Source organism: Aphanomyces astaci (genome assembly GCF_000520075.1).
Source record: "Aphanomyces astaci strain APO3 unplaced genomic scaffold supercont1.30, whole genome shotgun sequence".
Taxonomy (NCBI): Eukaryota; Oomycota; class Saprolegniomycetes; order Saprolegniales; family Verrucalvaceae; genus Aphanomyces; species Aphanomyces astaci.
Genome location: NW_009798293.1, coordinates 394,241 through 415,138, shown reverse-complemented (window position 1 = coordinate 415,138; position 20,898 = coordinate 394,241). Strand labels below are relative to the sequence as shown.

Sequence of the window (20,898 nt, the reverse complement as noted above, 5' to 3'; positions counted from 1 at the left end):
TATTTAGCCAGATCGACCAACCGCTACCGTAACCGGCTGAGTTGCCATAATCAGACTAGACTTCAAGGTACCGCTAGAGCTACAGTGTATTGCAACAGTTTACATACACGCTTTACTGCACCTCAAAGAGATAGTCCAGCGTGTTGGATTGTAACCAACACATTTGTAGGTTTTTCCATGTTCAAGGCGATACCTTGTCTGGTTCTGTTGAATGAGGTGTACAAGAAGTTCTCACCATGAAGCCACCGTCGAACTCCCCGCATACTACTGTATATATGTACAGTATCCATAAACTTGCACTCCAGCACAACACTCATAGTTTGCTCGACGACTTGAGCTGAGCTAAGTATGCCATGCCAAGCTCCACAATCTCCCCCGAGCGGAATCGTCGGTCAATTTCTTCGTACTCGGCCTCGATGGCAGCGACGACCTGCTGCTTCGTCAGCGGTCCCAGTCGTTGTATTTGGGCTTTGAACTGCAGCAAACTACGCTTGGCGTGCAGTTGGCCTGTCACTTGCTCCGTGAGGCCCACTACGGCGCACTGAAAGCCAGCTGCAGGTACTACCTCCGTCACAAGACCCACGCTCACCGCGCGGGATGCGTCCAGCGTCTTGCCGCGAAGAAGCAAATCGTTGGTCGCGGCTTTTCCCTACATGTCAGTCGTTGTAGTGCCCTATAATATGCGACTGAGTGCCTTCCTAACGCACCAACAGGGCAGGGAACGTGACGCTCGAGCCAAACTCGGGAACGATTCCCAATCCCATAAACGGCGTGCGGAAGGTGGCGTGCGGCACTGCAAACACAAAGTCGCAGTAGAGCAACATGGTGACGCCAATCCCAATGGCAGAGCCATTGACGGCTCCAACAAGAACCTTGGTGAAGTTCAGGATCGTGTGCATGAGTGTACGGGCGCTGGACTGCGACGGTACGCTTTGGGGGTCGAGCTCTCTCACGTCGGTGCCACTGGTAAAGTACTCGTCGCCTTCCGCAGTGACAATCACGGCCAGCACGTCGGCGTCGGCTTGGAAAAACTGGAGGTGGTCGCTCAACTCGTGGTAAGTTTGCATGCTCAGACAGTTCTTGACTCGCGGGCGGATGATTTTCACGACGCCGATGGTGCTACTCGTGTTGCTATACCAGCCATGCACATGCTGGGCCGTCGGAAGCACACGCACTGGGGTTGTTGCCATGCTGTTGTTGGGTTGGTGAATCAATCAGTTGGGCCAGGGTACTAGTAGTACTCTGGTCAAGGTACTACTAAGTTGGCTTACAGTTACTATGAATGCGTATTGATACTAGTAACTACTACTACGCTAGTACTCAAGTGAGAGTACTTTGAGAGTGAGAGAAGTTGAGCTCTCGTTTGATTGGTCGTTTTAGCAGGTCCATCATCATGCTGATTGGCAATAATTATGCCATGAGGTGACGCATCCATCGCCACTTTCCATCCGCACCCGTGGTGGACCCAGTATGCCCACTGCCGTCGACACCAAATTCCTTATCGGAGCCACGGGCGTTCTGTGCCTCAAGCTGTACCTGACGCTCCTCATCCAAGGTGGCAAGCGGTTTGCGGCTGGCACTCGCCCACCTGAGGACCAAATCCTCAAGAGCTTGAACCCCACCAAGCAACGCCAAGCTTTCGGAGTGTTCGACGAAGCCGCTGAAGCCAAGAAGAGCGATGACAAACCCACCAGTGGATTGCGTGAAAAGCCGTCCGCTCGAGCTGTTGAAGCCGACATTCGATGGGAACGCATTGTCCGCAACGACTTGGAGAACATTCCCATCGGGCTCTTGACCGCCTGGGCCGCAGTGAACTCTGGCGGGAGCGTGGCCGTCAACGCCGGCGCCATCGCGGCCTTCACCGTGTTCCGCATCTTGCACACGATCGCCTACGTCAAGCAACTCCAGCCCCACCGCGGAATCCTGTGGTTTGGCGGCGTCTTGAGTGTATTCACGCTCGTCGGCAACAGCTTTTATGGACTTTCGAAGCTGTAATCGACTCTGTAACACTCTCATTCGTGTCGTCTCATTACGTCAAGCCGTCGCAGTGACCAACATGTGTGAACACTTGACCGCGTGAGGCTACAGTGCGTGAATATATATCAAAGAAGAGCACCCACCACACCTAACACGTGGACCATGCGTCGACTCTTGTGGTGGCGACAAGCTAGCAAGTCCGCAAGTTAGCAAGTCGGTTGATCAGTATAAGGCTCTACAAGTGGTATTCTAGCCATTTGGATGTCGAAGTGGCACTTGCTTGGCTGCACTGGCCTCCCACGCAGCCGAAGAAGCAGCACAATGATACTGTTTGTGTCGATGCTACATATTATCGTGCTACAGTATACAGAACTAATATATATTTTAAGTACTTTAGTATAGGGGTAGTACTTTTATCGTGGATAAACCTCCAATGACGCTGTGAGCTTCAGTGAAGGTTGTACTTTCAAGAATGTTGGTGTGTTTTGGGCCTGGCCCAATGATTGTCCAATCAAATGCGTGGACCTGGCCCAGTGTGCAACTCCAGCATCATCATCCAAACTCCATCCATGGACGCCGTCAGTTTGGAATTTTCACAACACGATGGTCAAGATTGGTGTGCTCGCGTTGCAAGGTGCGTTCGAAGAACACATTGACATGCTCAAGCAAGTCGGCGCGGATGCCGTGGAAGTGCGCTTGCCAGCGGACCTCGCTGGCCTCGACGCGCTCGTGTTTCCCGGCGGCGAGTCCACGGCCATCGCCAAGGTCGCGGAACGATGGGGCATGGTACGTACACACACAATCGACATCGTCAGTTCTACGAGCTCACAGCCCTGCCTTATGGTGTAGATCGAACCCCTCAAGCAATGGGTGCATGACAAGAAACCCATTTGGGGCACGTGCGCCGGTATGATCTTGCTGGCGCATTCCGCGCGCCATGCCAAGCAAGTACGTGTGAAGCGACCGTTCGATGGTGGCATGTTGATGGGATGCTTAGGGCGGCCAAGCGCTCATCGGTGGCTTGGACGTGGAAGTGAGCCGCAACTTTTTCGGCGCGCAAATCCGGAGCTTTGAACAACAGATCCAGGGGCCTCCGGGGTACGGCGACGAGCCATACACCGCCGTGTTCATCCGTGCCCCGGCCATCGTGTCCGTGGGCGAACACATCGACGTGCTGTCGGAGATTTCCCACGCGCAGCCCGCCGACGGGTCGGACCCGACCGACGTGATCGTGGCCGCCCGCAAGGTACCCCAAAACTCAAAATGTTGCAATGGGAATATGAAGCTCATGGATAGGACAACATCCTCGTGACGGCATTTCACCCAGAATTGACCTCGGACACGAGATGGCACCAGTACTTTGTGGAGCAGATTGTCTCGACCAAGTAAGGGCACCGAAGAGTAGTACTACTAGTAGTAGTATACTAGTATAGAATGAAGGCTGTGTTGGGTTGAATGTCGCCGTAGTAGAGTACTACTAGTAGTACTATAAATAGAAGTATCGAAGACATTGTTAGGTTTGCAAACACTTTGTGGGATTCATCATACGTAGTCGCTTTGGTGCTGCCAACAGTCAGTATATCCAGTTAATCCGTCAGACTTATCTGCTCACGTTGCGTAACATGGCGAGGGCTGTGTGGGTTATAATACTACTAGTAGTAGTACTAGTAGTAGTAGTACGTACGAGCTTACTACTCCTGTTACTAGTATATGTGGCGCTTCGTTCGCTTGATTGATATACTCGGTTGTCTGGACGGACTTTGCAATTGCACACAAGCAAACTCAGATATGCATGTTGTATATATTTCTAGTATGCATCTTGGTCGCTGTCCCCTTGTGGCCGCGCTGCTTTTTTGAATTTCTTGCGCAAACTTCGGCGCCGACTGAACCCTTGGGTGAGCGCCCCAGTTGCCCCCGCGGCGGCGACTTCGTTGTACACGAGCTCGTTGTCGCTTGTGATGATGTTGGTCACTATCAAATATATATATAAGAAATATTGGATCATATATATATATATATATGACGTACCCTTGCCCACGGTGCCTGCACGCGCCGTGCGTCCAATACGATGGATATGGGCCACGACGTTGGTTGCAAACTCGTATTGGATCACGTGGTTCACCTAATTCCATCATATTATCGCCACTTTCCCTCTCTCCAGAACCATCACTTTATCGCCGTCCAAGAATAATAGTCAATTATGCACCCTACATGCCGCAAGTCCAGGCCCCGGGCGGCGATGTCCGTCGCCACCACAATGTGCTTGGACGTGCCGTTGGATGAGGAGGATGCAGCAAGCACTACCGATCGCTCTTGACGGGGAATTTCCTATAAACATCACCCAACCCTTATCTAGTATGTACTAGTAGGTACTAGTATACCTTGTGCAGCATGGTACATGGAACGCCATGAAGTACATGCAAAAATGCATGCAACGCCTTGGCGCTGGCCACGGAATCCACAAAGATCAACGTGGTCCCAACAGACTTGTCGTTGGCCAAAATCTACCCCATCATCACATCATAATGGACTAGTAGTACTAGTAGTAGGACAGCACGCTACTAGTCCTTACCTCAAGCAAGAGCTGTTGTCGCGCGTCGACGGACGAATCATTCAATCGGACAAACGATTGATCAAGCGTGGGCACCGTGCGGTGAAAATTCTGTTGAAACAAAGAAACGCAATATCGAGTAGTACTAGTAGTACTACTAGCCCATGACATAGTCGATCACATCGTACGTCTGTGATAGCGTATTCGGCGTCGGGGAACTTCTTCTTGAGGTACTCGCTGACCGCCAGTCGTCCGTACGTGGGGATGGTGGCGGCGCTGAAGACGGTTTGCCGGCCATGCGATGCCGTTGGAATCTCAACGGCGCCGTCGAACGCGGTCTCGTGGAACACGTTGAACGACGGGTCCAAGAGAGGCTGGTTGCGGATCACGCCGAGGATTTGCTTTGTGTCGCGCTCAAACCCCCCGCCCAGAAGCATGTCGGCTTCGTCCACGACGATGGACTCGACGAATTGGAGGTCCGTGACCGACACGTGCTGGATGCGAGCATGACAAAGGTGAGGCACGAAGTGGAGGAAGAGGAGGCGGCGTTACTTGTAGAAGGGCCTTCGGAGTGCCTACGATCACGGCGGCATGGCGAGGAATCGCGTGGGTTTTGGTCAGACACGCGACGGTCATGTCGGCCTGGCACATGCCGAACACGGTTTCGATTTGTTTGACCAGTTCTTGGGTCGGGACCAAGATCACCGCCATGGGTTTACGAACGTGGCCGAGAGGATACTGCGCGTGGAAGCGCTCTAGCAGTGGCAAGATGTACGTCAACGTCTTGCCACTGCCGGTTTCTGCCCCCACAATCACGTCTGGCCGCGCGGCGTCCAAGATGGCGGGAATGGCCTAGGAATGTTGCATCAGGACAAAAGACGAGACAGTGCAGCACTCACCACGCGCTGCACTTGGCTGGGTTCATGGATGCCATTTTGCTTGAGAGAATGGACCAGCTTTGGATGCAAACCAAGGGTATGGAAGCGGCGGGCCGCGGCGGCGCAGGTCCACTTCAGCATCAATCTTGGAGAACTGTCGGTGATCTGATTGGTGGATTGGACATCCGGATAATTTGCCATCAAAATGCCGGATAGAGTATCCGTAGACCAATGATAACCAATTGATGCGTCTGTGGTTTCGGTGACACACTGGATTTGAGCCATGTTCCGCCGAATCGTGAGCGCGTCCCGCGCGTCCAGCGGTGTCCAACGAACGTTCGCGACAGCTAAGCCAAAGAAAGCCGCGTCGGACCGACCAGCGAAGAGCGCCAAGTTCAAGACCACGTCGAAGAAGAACGAAAAGGGCAACGATTCGGGCAAGTACGACGTGATGCTGCGTGCACTGAAAGGACGCGAGCCCGAGGAGTACACGTGGTCAGAGGAAGAGAAGCGCGAGCACTTTGAAATTGGTCGCACGTACAACAGAATGACGTCGGTGCGCCACAACGAACTCATGAAGGATTTGCAGATGAAGATCAACCTGAAATGGGCAGCGATCAACGCGTTGCCGACCGACGAGTTGCGCAACGAAGCGCTCGTCGAAGACTTCTCGCTGGTCACCAACCGACGAGGGTTCCCCACGTGGACTCCCCCGATCCCAGGGTTCAAACGATTCCGCGAAGACTAAACAACCAGTAAACTAGACCCACGTGTTCCTTATACATACACAACCCCCCCCCCACCCCCCACCCCCGACCAATTACCCCATGCTGTCAGCATCATTCTTGACTATGGGTACTGTACAATTATATATATGTGTGTCTATCTACTACTAGTAGTCTAGTCCCTACTACTAGTAGTCTATCTACTAGTAGTGATTAATTCGTGGATGGTTGTTTTTTGCCTGTGGCATTTCGCTGGATCACGAGCGACGCCAGCGCTTCTGTCTTCATTTGTGCAAATTTTTTCCGGCAAATGATCCCGCGCGCCGCTACACACATACACACCTATATCATGGCACCTAACTCGTCTTGGAATCGTATCGTTCGTACCCGCTTGGACTTTGATGGCAGTGTTGCGCTGCTGCAGAAAGCTGCGGCGTACCATCATACTCCGTGTGGCGGCTTGGACGGTCACGGCCGCCTTTTCCAGGCTTTGCTTGGCGATGGTTTGGGTCGCTAATATCAAGAAAAAAATCAATCAATTCAAAATCTCGTGATTCCATTATATATATATATATATATACATCCACCTTCTTTGAGTTTCCGCGTCGTGTCGCGCATGTGGCGGTAGCTTCGGCGCAGCAGCCACGCGCGGACGTTGTGCTGGATCACCCGCGCGTCTTCCTCGAGCAGCGCCAGCTCTACCTCATTGTGTCATGGTTAGTCTATACTCTGGAGCGACATGGAGAACAATGAATATCAAATTAGTGTGTGTGACTTCAAATAGTGTGATACCAATCGCCATAGGACACGTCTTTTTACAAAGTTCAAGCATCGATCGATAGATTTGGCGAAGAAACCGTCCAAACTTGGGGTCAAAGTCGTCGTCAAGACACAAATGTCCACAGAGTTGTTGATCGGGGGGGGGGGTATTATACGTGTATGGAGGACCTACCGTCGGGCGCCATGAGCTCCATTGCCGCCATGAGTCGGCCGTCGTCCGTGTCCGTCATGACGCTGCTGCTCACTTCCAACTCGTTGTCCTCGTCAAACGGGTCCCCGAGGCTGCTGCTGCGGCGCTTCGTACCCAACGACAATGCACACTTGTCTGCCAACAGTATATACATATTTACGCTAGTTAGTATAACATCGGTAACGTTATTATCAAAGAAGGATGGACTTGACAGGAAAAAATATATATATAATATATATTGAATTGTATATAAACTTGCAACTTTGCGTGGTTTGTCTAATCAAAATATCGAATCAAGGTGGAAATTCGGTATAAGAACCAATCCGATCCACTCAAATTGGTTGGATTAGCCAATAACGTTGATTCGTGATTCGGCGGCGAGATATTCGATTCGATATTTGTGTCGAATCCACAATATATATATATATATATATCTAGAATGGGCAAAGTACTGTACCGTGTAAGCTCATGGTCGAGAATGCGCCAAGGAGAAAGTTGCGGTTGTAATGGCTGCTTCGATCGACGGCACTCGAGTCCAGCAGCGTTCCCATGCACTTGACCTCGTCCACGGGTTTCGTCAGAGGCGATGGCGGCGACAGACTTCGCAGGAACGCCGCAATGTCCCCATGTCCATACTTGTCAGCGCTACGTCGTACTCCTAAACCCTTTTAAAATCATATGGGAAAACACCAACCGATCCGCAGGAGTAAAGTTGTCTAGATCGAGCATGGCGCCGTCGGCTTGTTCCGACAGCAACAACCGCACGATGCCCCAGTGGCCACATCCCGCCGCTAAATGCAGCGGGGTTTGCCCTAACAAATATCGTCACATATGTCAATTATATATATAAAGTAAAGGACTAACTATTATTACCTTGAGCACTGCGCTGATTGACATTTGCGCCGTGGGACAAGAGCAGCGGCACGAGCTGGCCGCAGTTGTAAAAGCACACGTAATGCAATAAGCTCAGTCCTGCGTCGTCCAGCGAGTTCAACTATAACACAAATAGTATTGGCGATTTGATAGTACAAATTTGATACAAGGGGTGCAATCGAATCGACCAAACCGATCCACAATCGATCTGATTGGTTGTTGAATTTCATTGAGAAGGTTTTGATTGGCTAATAAGTTTGAGCTGATCTGAAGTAGCCAATCAAATCGAATTAGATTCCAACGAGAAACCACAACACAATGAAATATCACTATAGTATTGTCCAATCGATTCTTCGAAACTGGACCCGTGAGCAGAAGCATCACATGTGTTGGGAGAATCGATTCAAGAACTGCCAATCAAATCACGTCATGTCGAATATATTCTGCCAATCAAAACAAACCACATTTGTATATACTAACCACATATATACTAACCACATAAATACTAATGTGTATATATATGTGCACGATTACATAGGATCAAATCGATTCGAAAGAGCATAACTTTGGGTGAAATGCACAATATTTCAGTCTAAAAATATCGACTGAATGTACGATACTTCTTCGAGCAGTTCGGGGGATGTGCCGGCCAGCGCCACCAATTGCTTGACGACGTCTTCGATGAGCTGCTCCGACAGCGCCCCCAGCTCGACGTCGCTCAGCGCGGCAATCGCAGAGTCGTCCAGCATCAGCGACGCCACTTCCACCGTGGCCGCAGGTCTCTATAATAAGAGTTGTTGTTAGCCACGAATAATATAATCAACCATATATTGGTGGGTATGTTTCTAATCGACGACGACCACACATCACCAAATAGAAGTACACAAGACTCGTCGACGATAGAACGATGTTTAGGAGCCAATCAAATGGCAAGAAACAACCATCACAAATGTCAAAATAGTGTATTATGTCTTCAATTAGTGTGTGAGTCCAATCAAATGGCAAGAAACAACCATCACAAATGTCAAAATAGTGTATTATGTCTTCAATTAGTGTGTGAGTCCAATCAAATGGCAAGACACAACCACAAAAAATGTCAAAATAGTGTATTATGCCTTCAATTAATGTGAGACATATACAAAATCTTCATGAAATCGATCCATCTATAGTTGGTGCATGAGCACAAAAATGTCGTCCAAGTTTGGAGTATTAAATCAATACAATTCGTCATTAGACTCCACCGCACCAGCACGATCGACGACGGACCAAGTAGCGACTGGGGCTGCGTCGAAGCGCCGCCATCCGCCACGTTTTTGGCGCTGGGGTGGGAGATGATCACCCGCCGGAACTCGTGCAACCGCTCGACGACGCGGATTTTGTATTGCCGGTCGTCCACTGTCACATGAAAACCATCAGCACACAACCAAGTCATGTGTGACAGCGTACACTCGTCCAGGCCGCGGAGGCTGTTGGTCGGGCTGGACGGGAACGACAGGCTGGTCATGTCGTCCAAGTTGTGCTCGCTCCTTGCGCGCTTGAACGTGCTGCTGCTGCTGCTGTTGCTACCCCCCCCTTGGGCGACGACATCGCTGAACGCGGGCACTTGTTTGGAGGTACCCCAGTCGAGCGTCGGGTACTTTGGCGGGGGCTGATGGACGCCGCTGGACACAGACATATGGGATGGGCTGGCGGCGGGTTTAAAGAGGAAGTGGCCAGGGGTCGACACGAAGATCAATTGGGTGCCCACATACGTGGCAATGCGCAACGGCACCACTCCCGCCGTATCGGATGGTGGAGCTATGGTGACAGGGGTATATATATATATAAATATATAGAATTGGGGTACCGCAACATCGGAGGACGGTGGGGGAGAGGGATTCGGCACGGACGACCGCGGTCGAGCCAAAACACACGAATAAGGTCGAGTAGGGTGGCGGGGACGCGGCGCAGATGAGGATCTTGGCGCCGCCGGTGCAGAAGTCCCAATTCGGCGAAAAGTCGGTGATCTGTACGAGCAGTGGAATGGAGTCGTCCAGGACATGCGGTGGGGGTGGCATCATCTACATACGCGGGATAAGCAGGGATAACGTGAGTGCATGGCGAGGTGGTCGACTCGTTCGTACTTGATTTGAAGGGTCGAAAGCGATCATCCGAGGCATGTGGTTGTCCAGGAGGAGGTCGTCCAAGGCGGTATCGTCGTCATTGTGATCGTCGTCGGGATCGCTTGGATGGAAGTCGGCCAATGCGTCGTTCACAACTGACGACGCGTCGAAGGGACGACTGCACTCGTGCGGCGCGTCCCGCAGAGCTTGCTTCTTGCTGTCGTCCTCCAAATAATGCACGAGGATCATGCGGTTCGATTCGTCGCGCAACGAATAGCTTCGGCGGTGGAAGCACGGATTATCCGCCGAGTGCACGTACACGCCAAGCACGACGTTTCCACGCGTCACGACAAGCTTGGCGCGGTCTTCGCGGATCTTGGTCTTGCTGCCTTTCTGCTTTTGCCACGTCCATCCGTCCTTCTTGAAGTCCATGACGCTGTCACATACAAAGAGCGTTCCACCTGCAACAACAACCACCAACATGCATGCATGAGGACAGATCGATCGATCTGTCGGGACGAACCAAGGGCATGCGTACGTACTTGGCGGTCGACACTGCGGTGAGACGTGAACCGGCAGGCCGCTGGCCATGTAGTTCGTCAGGAGAAACAACACTTCGTCCTTCTGCAGCCACCTCTCCCGCGCCGCGAGCTGCAGCTGGACCGCTTTCTCCATCATCCTGTATCTTGGTCGCGACAGTTCAGGGCGATTGAATTAAAAACCAACTTTTGCACCGTCATATACATAAACCAAGATATAATTTCAAGTATCTTGAATTACATTTCGAAGAAAATGCGCGCAACCTTTCAAACGCGCGCCATGGCGTGGCAAGGCATCTATCTACGTACATCATGCACCGACGATGCTCGGAGAGGGCTTCCACGCATCCTTGTCGCATGCAAGCGAGGCCGGGACACGTGCACAGTTGCCGCTCCCGGCATGGGAAGAACGTTCAACACATGTGCTTTGCGAAGTGCATCATCACACATGAGGGACCACCCCGTAGCGACCCCATTTCCGCGTCTACACGCATGTACTTGCGCCGCTCCCCGCTGCTGCATCATACCCAACACATACCACTCCACTTGTGTACCATCCACATCACGTCGTTATGTCGCATCATCATCATCCCGTTCGCCTCGTTCACCCCGAAGACACGTTAAATACTCCATGTCGTTTACTCGTCATGATATATCGTCCTACAAGTGCGCGAGCCGGTACATGGTGTACTTGCTTTGGAAGTCGGTGGTGTCAGGGTCAATGGCGAGGATGAGCTGTTCCTCAAAGAGACTCTGGCCCACGACGAGGGCGTCGATGGTGGACATGGCGATCTTCATCTCCTTGAGCGCTGTCACGAGTTCCGACCCGAGGAAGCATCCTTCGTAGCCCTTGTACGGCATGATCTTGCCCTTCTTGTCAAACATGCGCGCAAGCACGCGCGTGACGATCGCGAGGCTCTCTTCCGACAGAAGAGCGTGTATGTTGTCGGACGCGTCGGCAAAGTCGATTCCGTCGAGCGACATGAGGCTGCCTCGGGGATGCTCTGCGTCCGCCGCCGGTTTCTCGATGGACGTCCCCGCCAGTGTGAACCGGTAGAACCCATCATTCCGGTTCTTCATGCGCGCACTCGGCCCCGTGATGTCCTCGACCAGCTCTAGCTTGAGCAACACGTTCCCAATCAAAAGCGCTTCGTTCTCGTCCGTGGCAAAGCCGTTGTCGAGCAGCGCGTCGAACGCATCGCATCCGAGGAAGCATTCCTTGAGATGCTTGAGCTTGTAGAATCTCCGCTTGATCTCGAGCGTCGTTTGGAGGAATCGGCAGATCGCTTGGTAGAACTCCTGGGGCAACCCGTTGTGGAACGTGACCTTGATGTCCTGCAGCCGCGCGAGCCGGAGCTCCTTGAACGGCGTCAGGTTGTCGTCCAAGTCGATGGATGTCGTCGATTGCAGCTTGTGGTATGGAAATGGGAGCTTTGCCTTGGTAGTCGTCGTGCGGGAAGGCGGCAGGTCCGGCGCCACAACGTCGTCGTCCCCACCTTCGTCGTCGGGAAAAGTATGCGCATGGGTCTTGGAACTGCGCCGGTCTATCACAGACGGACTTGACGTGGTGCTGCTAGTGAAGCTTGATGCGAGACTCCGACTGCTCGGCAACGGTGGCTTCCCATCGCCATAATCGGACCCACCGCTCTGGCTTCGCCCTGACGACCGAAAACTGTCTTGGTACGACCCAGCGCTCGAGAAGCGCAAAATGCTGTCGTCAAACGTACTCGAGGTTGCAGAGGAGGCCTGCAGACGCGTTTTCCCCGCCCGGCGCGACGAGGATGCCGAGGAGTGCCGAGGCGGTCGGCCGTCCTCGAACGATTCCCGGATGGACGCGATTTTCGCCACGGCGTTGTTGATCGTGAGCATGAGCGTGTCAATGTCGACGGGGGTCGCCTCAGGTGTCTTCGCGTCTGAATTTGACGAGGACCTGGACAGCGCGCCGCGCGGCGGCAGGACGTTCGACGGCGACCGCGACATCATCTCGTTACTTCCGTGAAACAACGGTGTGTGTGTTGGCAGAGGCGGGTCAAAAAAGACACTTCCACCACCCCCAACTCTGTTTTGACTTGATATTTGTATCGAAATTTCTCTGATTGCAGTTCTCCCTCACAGGACCAGATGCCACGACGAGTCAAGATAGGATATCCGACATCCACGACGACGCGATTGTGACCATGCCTCAGGACGGATGATAGATGATGGGATGCCTGCACTGTGGTGTAGCGCTTTGTCCAAGGATTCGTAACGGCACGCACTACATTGAGACTGACACGAGGCTTCACAAGTTGCCGAAGAAGGAATCGTTCGACGACCAGCGCCACCAACACACACACACGCGAGGATGCGTTACGTTATGTGTGGATGATGATGCACATGTCACGCATACACACATGTATCGTAGGTATGCCTCGTCAACTTAGCCCCTCACTCCCTCATCACACATCGCTGGCCACCGCGCCCTCCCTCATGCAGGGCTGCTGCCTCACAGAAGCGTCGGCCAATCCGACCGACTGTGTGGATCAACACTGACGTGTATGAGGTTGGTTGTGGGTGGTGTTTCTATAATATAGCACTATCAATATTCTATCTCTTGGTTCGGATGGTCTTGTCGATGCGCGTTTCCAAGTTGTTCAGCGTCTCCGAAAGCGAGTTGAGCTGCTCCGAGTGATGGCCCAAGGTCTCGAACATCACGCCTTGCTGGGCCGCGAGCTGCTGCTGCGTCTCCGTCGTCCGCGCCAGGAGGTTCATGAGCATGGCGCCCATGTTGGTCATCTGGCCTTCGGGGTTGACGGCATTTGTCGACAGAGATCGCTCCGTGGATTCCGTGGGACCAGAGGCAACAAGTGCTGACTCGGGGGAAGGAGTTGTCGGAGTCGTTCGCGGCGGCGGCGTCTGCACACTTCGCGGAGCCTCCTGGAACTGTGCGCGGGCAGGAGGTGGAATGGGAGCAACAGGTTGCGTTGCCGGCGGGGGAGGAGCGAAGCTAGTGCCTGCAGACATTCGTCGTTCGGCTGCGACATGCAGCTTCTCTGCAGAGGGTTCTGTCGACTGAGGGCGAGGTTGCGGCTCCGGGGCAGGTTGCCGGTACTCGGCCGACGCCGAGCGGGCGAGCGGCTGTTGAACGATGGGTCGGAGAGCGGTTGGGCCGACAGATTGGGATAGTTCCGCCGTCGGTCGCAGACGTTCGTCGAGGTACTTCATGACCTTGGCGGCGATTTTCTGCAGCAACTTAGTGTCGCAAGATGTGTGGGTCTTGACATCAAACACAAACACAGATCCGATGCACGTCCCCCGGGCCGTCACAAGGGGCACGGCGGCGTAAAACTTGACGGACGATGCGCGGGTGACCAGAGGATTGTTCTTGAACCGTTCATCCGTGGTCGTGTCGAGCACAACGACGGCATTTCGCGGGTTCATGATGGTGTGCGCGCAGAGGGCAACATCCCGCGGGATGGCTGCTTGTGTGAGTCCACTGTTGGCTTTGAACCACTGCTTGGACTTGTCGATGAAGCTCACGGCCGAAATCGGGCACTTCATCTCCTTGCAAGCGATGCGGCACAGCTTGTTGAACTTCTCCTCCGGCGCCGTGTCGAGAATGTGGTACCCCTCCAAGTCGGCAAGGCGTTCGTCCTCGTTCTTCGGCACCGGAGCCCGCGGCCACGGGTGGTCCCAAGTAAAGTCTAGCTCATACCCGTAAGACGTGGTCATCTTGGAAGGATAGCGCGAGTCAGTCAATTCCGAAATGATGCTGCTGGAGAGCAAAGAAGCATGTGCTCCACACTATTTTGAATGGTGTCGAGGCAATACAAAACACAAGTGTAAATGCGCAGGCAAATGCCTGGGAGAGACATTCCACGACCGCTTTGCACACATTTTTAGATATTCACGTATGCGCATATCCTATGGTCTCTGGTCGTGGAGGCGTCCAAGCAACTCGGGACGGCAAAGCACTTAAGAATTGTATACAGATGGTCTCTCCCAGAAAGGTGGAAGGTGAGTAATCGGGCCGCTGCATTGCGGTCCCGATGACCAGCGCTTGGACCGTTCAGCTAAGAGGACGGGTATGCATGTACATGTCAAGGCTTGAAATGAAGACATGCATGCATGACGCTGCCACGTCCAGGCGACGCTCGACGAAGGGATGGCACGGAACAACTTGGGAACCGACACGTAACCACTTTCTGCCCTGGCTTTTTGTCCGGATATGAAAGTACGCAATGGATCGAAATGAGGATGAAAGGGCGCAGAGCCACACGGTCGTACTTGACATCCTGTACCGCAAGCTACGTATGGACGCCTTGGTAGTAGTACTACCACGTCCTATTCTTTCAAGGGACAAGCCTGCCTTTGTCCTACTAGTTGTACTGTACCTATGCAAAGGTCGCGACACCAACTTCACACGATTGAAATGTCAATCTTGTGTTCTTAGCCACTAGGTACCGTCATTCTGCCGCCGCACTTGTCTCTCGGTTTCCAACGCCACTAAACGCCTCGCCATACCTTCGGCATCTCTTTGCAGGGCCTTCATTTCACAAGCCAATGCCCGCCCTTGGCATTCCGCATCCACGCGAACAATGGCAATGGCGTCCTGGTGTTTCAACGTGAACACATGCACGTCGTCCCGCAGCCGCTGCTCTGTATCTCGATACTGCCGGGCTTCGTCTTGAGCTGCCGCGGTGCGCGTCTCCAGGGTCGATACCTGGGCCATCAACGGCCGCAACTGTTCCTGCGACTCGCGCTTCCACTGGCGCACCAGTCGTTCGCATGTGTCGACTCCGGCCGCTTGTACCGCCGCAATGTCACTGGCTCGTTTGCGAATTTCCGCCGCCACCACTTTGTCCATGTTTGCCAAATGTTGCTGCACTTGCGTACGTTGCTCTGCTGACGCAGTTGCGACCTCCTACGCAGCCAAGTTTGGTTGGCATGACCCTTTTGGTTGTCTCGACGGACCTCCATCCGCCGGCTGAGTTGGTCGTGCCAGTCTGTCCATTTTGACTGTGCGTAGGACCACTGCGCTTCGTTTGCAGCCAAGTGCTGGGCTGTCCACTGACCCCACCGAGCCTGCTCCACACGTTGCCACGTGTCCACCTTCAGCATGGCCGCTTCGGTGGCCGTGACCACCTGCTCCATCTTGTTTTGCACCGCCACTTCCAAGTCCATGCGAGCGCGATGTTCGTCCTACACATGCATTCCGTCACAGGTGTTGATGCCTAGTGTTACACCACAAGGCTAGCTTCCAACGCCGCTACGCGCACCCCCGTGGCCTCCTGCCTCCGTATATCGACATTCGAACTCAGCTGCGACAGCACACTGTGGGACGCGTGGGTCTCGGCTTGCAATTGGTCGCGGTGGTCCAGGACTTCCCTCAATTTAACGACCATCGTTCGCTCGACGTCGACGCGGAGCTGCGCCATGGCGTCGGTGACCTTGGCATGCATTTCTTGGACGTGGCTCCACGTTGGACATTGCGTGGCTATCGTCGCCTCGACTGCCCGCACTCGCTCCCCCAACGCTGTCACATGGGCCAGCACTTGCGATTTGTTCTACTGCAAGCGTCATCACATCTCGTACATGCAACACGTTCAAGGGGCCGTTGCGACCTCGATTAGCACGGTGGCCATGGCATCGAAATCCTCGCGAAGCAGTGCATTGGAAGTGGCTACGACGACGGCTTTTTCTAGCGCGTCGAGGCGGGTGGCATGCTGCGCGAGGGTTGGAACGGCCAACAATGTGGACGGGATGTCCATCGTCGTTGCGATGGTTGCGGACGACGGCATCATGGGGCTCTGGATGAGGTCCAACAGCCTCTGAACGACAGCGTTGTGTTTCTGAAACAGTATAATTCGTGTATCCATATAAATTAGTACTCGCACACTTTCGATCATGCGGTTCACCTCGTTCACGGTCGTCGTGAGTTGATGGACGAGGTGAACGTGCTGGGCAAAGTCGGTCTGGAGCTGCCGCACGACTGTGCGCAAGTCGCCCGAGTCAGACGTCTCTGGCTGCGCGTCGTCTGAACGGAAGCTGACAAGTCGGTTGGGAGAGCTCGTCGATGTCGCAGCCTTCGTGGGGGTCGTCAACGGTGTGGTCCCACCAGGCACGATGGCGCTGCGGTTGAGTATGTAGTGATCGTCGTTAGGACGAGGGGGCATGCGATGGTTATACGGCAACGTACAGTTGGGGCAATTTCAACGGCGACTGTCCAGCATTCCGACCTCGCCGGTATTTGCGATGGTGCTCTTCCATCTGCGCCTCCAGCTCTAAGTAAGAAATTGATTATACAACTACCCCCGTGCGATACGCGCCTCACGCTTTGCATATTCCCGCTGCTGCATTCGCTTTTGCACAACATAGTCGTCCTCCATGCCGACAGGTTGACTCTTGAGGACTCTTGAGGTATAAAACTTGGACCATTCGTACTTCTGTAACGGTTGCCAGTTACGCCAGCCAGCCCCCTGATTCGATACTAACGTTACTGTAAGCTCTGTCTGGGAATACGTGTACAGTACTTATTTGCATGACTCAGAATATGGAAAACGAAGGTGAACAAATTAAAATACTATGGAACAAAGTATATCGGATTGTAGAGTTCAACTCGGAGAACACCAATCAAACGAATTTGCCCCAAAATTGAGTCAATCAAAGTAGCAAACTGGGTTGGAAAGTTCGATACAAAATCTTATATGATATGGTCAATTTGACTCCACGTCCGTATCCGAAAATCCGGTTACGTGTACGTTATGTGTACGGATACTGATACTATCCGTACACAGGCCTCCATGACATGGCGCATCAAACCAAAATGGGCGCCAAGACAAACCTGACGAACACAGAAAGGGGCGATATGCTACAGCAGCTTCTAACACACACTCGCTGACCACAAGTCACTGTCATACGGAGCTTTGCAGGCCGTGTCTGTTCTATTTGGGGTCAACAGATCTACTGTGAGTCAGGTTTGGAAGCGAGACAATGTCACGATACATGCGTCGTCCATGCGATGATGTCGCATCCCATCGAAAAGGTCGTTGTGGATGTAAATTCAAACACGAATCGATTGCGGAGCGGCTGCACAATGTGCCCAAAGCTAGACCGACTACGTTTCAGTCTATTGCGGCGGTCTTTCACCTGTCCCAGTCAAGGCTACACGACTACTATAAGCGGGGTATATTCGTCAAGTACAAGAGCAACATCAGGCCGGCCCTCACGGAAGCCAACAAGTCCGTACGTCTCAAGGAGTCCTTGCAGCATACCCATGCAACCAACGCAAACTTTTCAGCTTTGAGGACATGATGAACGTCGTTCATATGGACGAGAAGTGGTTCTTTGGTACGAAATCAAAAACACGTACAACCTGGAACCACCACACTGCAAGTGGAAGTGGTTAATCAAGAAGGTGATGCTTTTTTCGGCCGTCTCGTATGTAAACATACCTCTGTCCGGGAATATTTGCATGATTCAGAAATGTTAACAGTACTGTTCATTGATATTGGACTCTTTACGAATTATTCACGAACTCCTCTATGATTAAATATTCAATTTCATGGGTTTAATAACCTACACTCTAACGTTAAACAAAACTTGTATAGTTATAGTTACTGTAAGCAAAAACTAGTCAACCAACCGGTGCACACAGCACACTAGCTGCCGCAACTTGCCGACCATGGCATTCCTCACTGATGAGAGGCGGTTTAACGAACGTGTTGAAATAATCGTTTACGGTCAACCGTCATAGACTACTCGTCACGTCATAGTTAACAACAACAGCTATTGTTGTGTATATTGCAAATATTCCACTGGCAGCTGAATGCAAGTATTACCAGTGCGGAGGCGTTCAAATTGGTCATCAATTGATAAAAGCAAGCATAATGATACATAATATGTTCGATGGCGTGCACTTCATGGATGCTGACTGTGATCGTGAACTCATCGCAGCGTCGTCAGAAGGCGGCTCTCCGCCATCTACTCAGCAATCACACTATTTTAAAGTGTACCAGTACTAACTAGAAGTATCTGCGTCCCTGCAAATTCTTCGGCAAATTAGCGACAATTGGATCAGCGGCTGCTACGTTGCGAGACGGCGACGAGGTTAGTCCACCATGTAGGCCACGGCCGCCGAGTCCAACTCGAGTCGATAATGGAAGCCGCAGCAGGCAATCCTGAGTCCGCCCATTCGGCCACGTCTGCGACTTATGATTCGGTTCGTTGTCGAGCGTCTACTGCAGCGTCGATCACTTTGCTCACGGCGTCGTCAAAGCCAACAAGCTCCTGACCGGATTCGATTACGGCAACCGTAGATGAATCACTGGAGGACTACCAAAAATACCTCAGATTTTGAATCTAAAATTTATTCAGACCAGCGATTTTAGCCAATCTGAGGAACCCTCAGATGTGCGAAGATCAAATTTTGGTCTTCGCAGATTTCAAGGTGTCTCAGATTCGCAGAAATCACTGGTGCCCGGATGGATGGCGTCAAAGGTCGGTGCCAAGACGGCAACTAAGCGCTCAGCACTCAACTGGGGCGACGAGGACGTCGATATCATGCTCGACTGTGTTCAATCACTTCTCCCTCTCAGTCAACATGGGTGGCCAAAGTCGCTCAACTGTTCAACGCCAACCAAAGCGTTGTGTTTGCTCGAGACTGGGAAGCGTGCAAGAGAAAGTTCACCTTTCTTAAGGCGCACAAGAAACCAACAGGAGATCCAAACTGCCCGCCATTAGTCGCTCGTGCCAAACGACTACAACGAGAGCTGGATTGTCGTGCTGTGGTGGAGACCATGGATGATAACGGCGAGATCAGTCAACATGAAGGCGTTGGTGACGACGAGATCAGAATGACTGGTCCTGACGCTATCGCGCACCACGGCCCCTATATGCCGACGAGTACTGTGAGTTCTGTGGAGCAGACTGCCATGAACGACGATGATGTATCGAACGTTTTTGCCCACGATGAGGAAGGATGCGATGGCGATGAAGAATCCCCGGTAACCAAGCGTCCGCGTCGACTAAACCCAATTCAAGCTGAGCCACCAAATCGATCGGGGCTATCCCACGACACACTTCGCTTGCTGGGAAAGCGCTTGATTGTGGATAAGTTTCCAAACCCTCCGCCGTCGCTATCCTCGTCTGCTTCGTCGATGTCGTTCGTTGCAAGACGCCGTCGAAGCTTGGACACATTAATCGAACAAGCACATAACGAACAACCTGCAGGTAACGACATTCCATCACTTGTGGTGATGTTGGAGGAGCGTGCCCAAAAACGGCAAGAAGAGCGGGACGCACGGGAGCAACAACGGGAAGATGAATGTCAACGCCTGCGCGATGAACGGGAAGAACGAGACTATCAACGTCAAATTGTTCGAGAAGAGCGCGAGGAGCGCTTACGTCGTGAAGAGCATGAACGCGATCAAAAACAACGACGTGAGGACAGCGAGAACAGAGTCCGCCAAGAACAATTTCAAATGGCTATGATGATGAAGTTATTTGGTGATAACTCCAAGCGTCAAGAATAATACTACCTCTGTTATGTAACTATTGCAAGCGGGGTCAGATGGTAAACTTCTAGGCCTCTGATTGGCAAACAAATTAGTGGACTGTGACCGCTGGGTTCTGTTCTTTACGCTCGTATTTTTGCTTGAATTATATATTCAGTTTCCACTTTTTATCGACATGCGAAAATCCAATACAAAAACCAAGGCAAATTTGACCGACGAGCAGCGGGTCTCATTGTATCAAGATCTACTGGAGAAATCCATAAACGGCAAGCTCAGTCGCGACACCATGGACGCAGTTTGCTCCACGTATGGCGTCAATCCAACGACCGGCTGGCGAATCTTCAAGCGAGGGCAGGCCACGAAGGCTGCCAGTGGCGTCGCCAATGTGACAGCAAGACTCTCCAGCGTGTTATGCAAGTTATCATCGAGGCCAAAGGGGACAATCGGTACAAGATGCCGCGGAGCAAGGTGACGGATGAAGACGAAGTTGCACTTGCCCTGATGACTGCGAGACTTGAGGAAGAAGATAGATTAGAAGAAGTGTCTAACCTGCTCAGCAATATGATTGTTTAATTCTATTAAATTAAGATTCATATTACTTGCAATTTGTATAGGTTCGAATGTCTGCTTGCAATAGATACATAACAGAGGTAGTATTTGTTTTTTAATTCAGAACAATTTGAAACTTGAAATACATTCTTAATCTGTGAATTCAAAATAAATCAAACTTGAAATACATTCTTAATCTGGCTTATTCCTGACTGGCGCATCCGATAGTTGTACAAACGG

General features: G+C 52.2%; 11 protein-coding genes across 22 annotated transcripts in view; 4 read left to right on the top strand and 7 right to left on the bottom strand.

The window, feature by feature from the left end:
* Window positions 1–163: 163 nt before the first annotated feature.
* Window positions 164–1,349, bottom strand: H257_10822 (hypothetical protein). The gene is made up of 2 exons (XM_009837502.1): window positions 708–1,349; window positions 164–649 (listed from the first exon to the last, which is right to left on the bottom strand). Exons 1-2 carry the CDS (start codon window positions 1,188–1,190, stop codon window positions 314–316), a joined length of 819 nt encoding a protein of 272 aa, XP_009835804.1. The 5' UTR covers window positions 1,191–1,349; the 3' UTR covers window positions 164–313.
* H257_10821 (hypothetical protein) lies at window positions 1,350–2,366 on the top strand. Its single transcript, XM_009837501.1, has one exon. The coding sequence runs from the start codon at window positions 1,471–1,473 to the stop codon at window positions 1,993–1,995; it is 525 nt and encodes a 174-aa protein (XP_009835803.1). The 5' UTR covers window positions 1,350–1,470; the 3' UTR covers window positions 1,996–2,366.
* Window positions 2,367–2,533: 167 nt separating this feature from the next.
* H257_10820 (pyridoxal 5'-phosphate synthase, glutaminase subunit Pdx2) lies at window positions 2,534–3,505 on the top strand. Its single transcript, XM_009837500.1, has 4 exons — window positions 2,534–2,763; window positions 2,827–2,925; window positions 2,975–3,223; window positions 3,274–3,505. Exons 1-4 carry the CDS (start codon window positions 2,581–2,583, stop codon window positions 3,364–3,366), a joined length of 624 nt encoding a protein of 207 aa, XP_009835802.1. The 5' UTR covers window positions 2,534–2,580; the 3' UTR covers window positions 3,367–3,505.
* A 238-nt stretch (window positions 3,506–3,743) lies between these two features.
* H257_10819 (hypothetical protein) lies at window positions 3,744–5,666 on the bottom strand. 3 transcript variants are annotated; one of them, XM_009837497.1, is made up of 8 exons: window positions 5,428–5,666; window positions 5,081–5,380; window positions 4,717–5,022; window positions 4,550–4,639; window positions 4,359–4,481; window positions 4,189–4,305; window positions 4,006–4,099; window positions 3,744–3,948 (listed from the first exon to the last, which is right to left on the bottom strand). In XM_009837497.1, exons 1-8 carry the CDS (start codon window positions 5,605–5,607, stop codon window positions 3,785–3,787), a joined length of 1,374 nt encoding a protein of 457 aa, XP_009835799.1. In that variant the 5' UTR covers window positions 5,608–5,666; the 3' UTR covers window positions 3,744–3,784. The 3 variants fall into 3 exon arrangements, with proteins under 3 accessions (XP_009835799.1, XP_009835801.1, XP_009835800.1); XM_009837499.1 differs by having other exon boundaries at window positions 5,081–5,666; XM_009837498.1 differs by having other exon boundaries at window positions 4,006–4,305.
* H257_10817 (hypothetical protein) lies at window positions 5,666–10,796 on the bottom strand. Of its 3 annotated transcripts, none has more exons than XM_009837493.1 (13): window positions 10,619–10,796; window positions 10,098–10,537; window positions 9,821–10,034; window positions 9,421–9,771; window positions 9,221–9,369; window positions 8,595–8,756; window positions 7,975–8,095; window positions 7,796–7,913; window positions 7,559–7,746; window positions 7,084–7,236; window positions 6,719–6,829; window positions 6,519–6,644; window positions 5,666–6,473 (listed from the first exon to the last, which is right to left on the bottom strand). In XM_009837493.1, exons 1-13 carry the CDS (start codon window positions 10,752–10,754, stop codon window positions 6,328–6,330), a joined length of 2,415 nt encoding a protein of 804 aa, XP_009835795.1. In that variant the 5' UTR covers window positions 10,755–10,796; the 3' UTR covers window positions 5,666–6,327. The 3 variants fall into 3 exon arrangements, with proteins under 3 accessions (XP_009835795.1, XP_009835796.1, XP_009835797.1); XM_009837494.1 differs by having other exon boundaries at window positions 5,666–6,457; XM_009837495.1 differs by lacking the exons at window positions 5,666–6,473; window positions 6,519–6,644 and having other exon boundaries at window positions 6,692–6,829; window positions 9,241–9,369.
* Window positions 5,671–6,429, top strand: H257_10818 (hypothetical protein). Its single transcript, XM_009837496.1, has one exon. The coding sequence runs from the start codon at window positions 5,690–5,692 to the stop codon at window positions 6,152–6,154; it is 465 nt and encodes a 154-aa protein (XP_009835798.1). The 5' UTR covers window positions 5,671–5,689; the 3' UTR covers window positions 6,155–6,429.
* A 479-nt stretch (window positions 10,797–11,275) lies between the features above and the next one.
* On the bottom strand, window positions 11,276–12,598 carry H257_10816 (hypothetical protein; the record flags this gene model as incomplete). Its single annotated transcript, XM_009837492.1, has 1 exon — window positions 11,276–12,598. The coding sequence occupies one exon, from the start codon at window positions 12,596–12,598 to the stop codon at window positions 11,276–11,278; it is 1,323 nt and encodes a 440-aa protein (XP_009835794.1).
* A 603-nt stretch (window positions 12,599–13,201) lies between these two features.
* H257_10815 (hypothetical protein) lies at window positions 13,202–14,326 on the bottom strand (the record flags this gene model as incomplete). Its single annotated transcript, XM_009837491.1, has 1 exon — window positions 13,202–14,326. One exon carries the CDS (start codon window positions 14,324–14,326, stop codon window positions 13,202–13,204), a length of 1,125 nt encoding a protein of 374 aa, XP_009835793.1.
* A 117-nt stretch (window positions 14,327–14,443) lies between these two features.
* On the bottom strand, window positions 14,444–17,004 carry H257_10814 (hypothetical protein). 8 transcript variants are annotated; one of them, XM_009837485.1, is made up of 7 exons: window positions 16,929–17,004; window positions 16,794–16,878; window positions 16,513–16,726; window positions 16,219–16,446; window positions 15,841–16,161; window positions 15,569–15,796; window positions 14,444–15,518 (listed from the first exon to the last, which is right to left on the bottom strand). In XM_009837485.1, the coding sequence occupies exons 1-7, from the start codon at window positions 16,981–16,983 to the stop codon at window positions 15,051–15,053; spliced, it is 1,599 nt and encodes a 532-aa protein (XP_009835787.1). In that variant the 5' UTR covers window positions 16,984–17,004; the 3' UTR covers window positions 14,444–15,050. The 8 variants fall into 8 exon arrangements, with proteins under 8 accessions (XP_009835787.1, XP_009835788.1, XP_009835785.1 ...); XM_009837486.1 differs by having other exon boundaries at window positions 15,844–16,161; XM_009837483.1 differs by having other exon boundaries at window positions 16,219–16,726.
* A 1,748-nt stretch (window positions 17,005–18,752) lies between these two features.
* Window positions 18,753–20,086, top strand: H257_10813 (hypothetical protein; the record flags this gene model as incomplete). Its single annotated transcript, XM_009837482.1, has 4 exons — window positions 18,753–18,815; window positions 19,094–19,147; window positions 19,192–19,757; window positions 19,861–20,086. The coding sequence occupies 4 exons, from the start codon at window positions 18,753–18,755 to the stop codon at window positions 20,084–20,086; spliced, it is 909 nt and encodes a 302-aa protein (XP_009835784.1).
* A 260-nt stretch (window positions 20,087–20,346) lies between these two features.
* H257_10812 (hypothetical protein) overlaps window positions 20,347–20,898 on the bottom strand; it is a gene marked incomplete at both ends in the record, with an annotated part of 2,113 nt that continues 1,561 nt past the window's right edge. Inside the window, one exon of the mRNA XM_009837481.1 lies at window positions 20,347–20,614. Coding sequence (XP_009835783.1) covers window positions 20,347–20,614 — 268 coding nt within the window. The remainder of the gene's footprint in view (window positions 20,615–20,898) is intronic.

Excerpts from the sequence above, each read along its gene's own strand:
- H257_10822 (XM_009837502.1), bottom strand. The coding sequence starts at position 1,190 with ATGGCAACAACCCCAGTGCGTGTGCTTCCGACGGCCCAGCATGTGCAT. Across the intron at positions 650-707 it reads TCACGTTCCCTGCCCTGTTG|GGAAAAGCCGCGACCAACGA; the intron begins GTGCGTTAGGAA and ends ACTGACATGTAG.
- H257_10821 (XM_009837501.1), top strand. The coding sequence starts at position 1,471 with ATGCCCACTGCCGTCGACACCAAATTCCTTATCGGAGCCACGGGCGTT.
- H257_10820 (XM_009837500.1), top strand. The coding sequence starts at position 2,581 with ATGGTCAAGATTGGTGTGCTCGCGTTGCAAGGTGCGTTCGAAGAACAC. Across the intron at positions 2,764-2,826 it reads TCGCGGAACGATGGGGCATG|ATCGAACCCCTCAAGCAATG; the intron begins GTACGTACACAC and ends CTTATGGTGTAG. Across the intron at positions 3,224-3,273 it reads TGATCGTGGCCGCCCGCAAG|GACAACATCCTCGTGACGGC; the intron begins GTACCCCAAAAC and ends GCTCATGGATAG.
- H257_10819 (XM_009837497.1), bottom strand. The coding sequence starts at position 5,607 with ATGGCAAATTATCCGGATGTCCAATCCACCAATCAGATCACCGACAGT. Across the intron at positions 4,640-4,716 it reads CCGAATACGCTATCACAGAC|AATTTTCACCGCACGGTGCC; the intron begins GTACGATGTGAT and ends TTGTTTCAACAG. Across the intron at positions 4,306-4,358 it reads CATGTACCATGCTGCACAAG|GAAATTCCCCGTCAAGAGCG; the intron begins GTATACTAGTAC and ends TGATGTTTATAG.
- H257_10818 (XM_009837496.1), top strand. The coding sequence starts at position 5,690 with ATGTTCCGCCGAATCGTGAGCGCGTCCCGCGCGTCCAGCGGTGTCCAA.
- H257_10817 (XM_009837493.1), bottom strand. The coding sequence starts at position 10,754 with ATGATGGAGAAAGCGGTCCAGCTGCAGCTCGCGGCGCGGGAGAGGTGG. Across the intron at positions 10,538-10,618 it reads ACCGCAGTGTCGACCGCCAA|GTGGAACGCTCTTTGTATGT; the intron begins GTACGTACGCAT and ends TTGTTGTTGCAG. Across the intron at positions 7,237-7,558 it reads CTCGACCATGAGCTTACACG|ACAAGTGTGCATTGTCGTTG; the intron begins GTACAGTACTTT and ends TACTGTTGGCAG.
- H257_10814 (XM_009837483.1), bottom strand. The coding sequence starts at position 16,983 with ATGGAGGACGACTATGTTGTGCAAAAGCGAATGCAGCAGCGGGAATAT. Across the intron at positions 16,727-16,793 it reads CCGTTGAAATTGCCCCAACT|CGCCATCGTGCCTGGTGGGA; the intron begins GTACGTTGCCGT and ends ACTCAACCGCAG. Across the intron at positions 16,162-16,218 it reads TGGCCACCGTGCTAATCGAG|AACAAATCGCAAGTGCTGGC; the intron begins GTCGCAACGGCC and ends CGCTTGCAGTAG.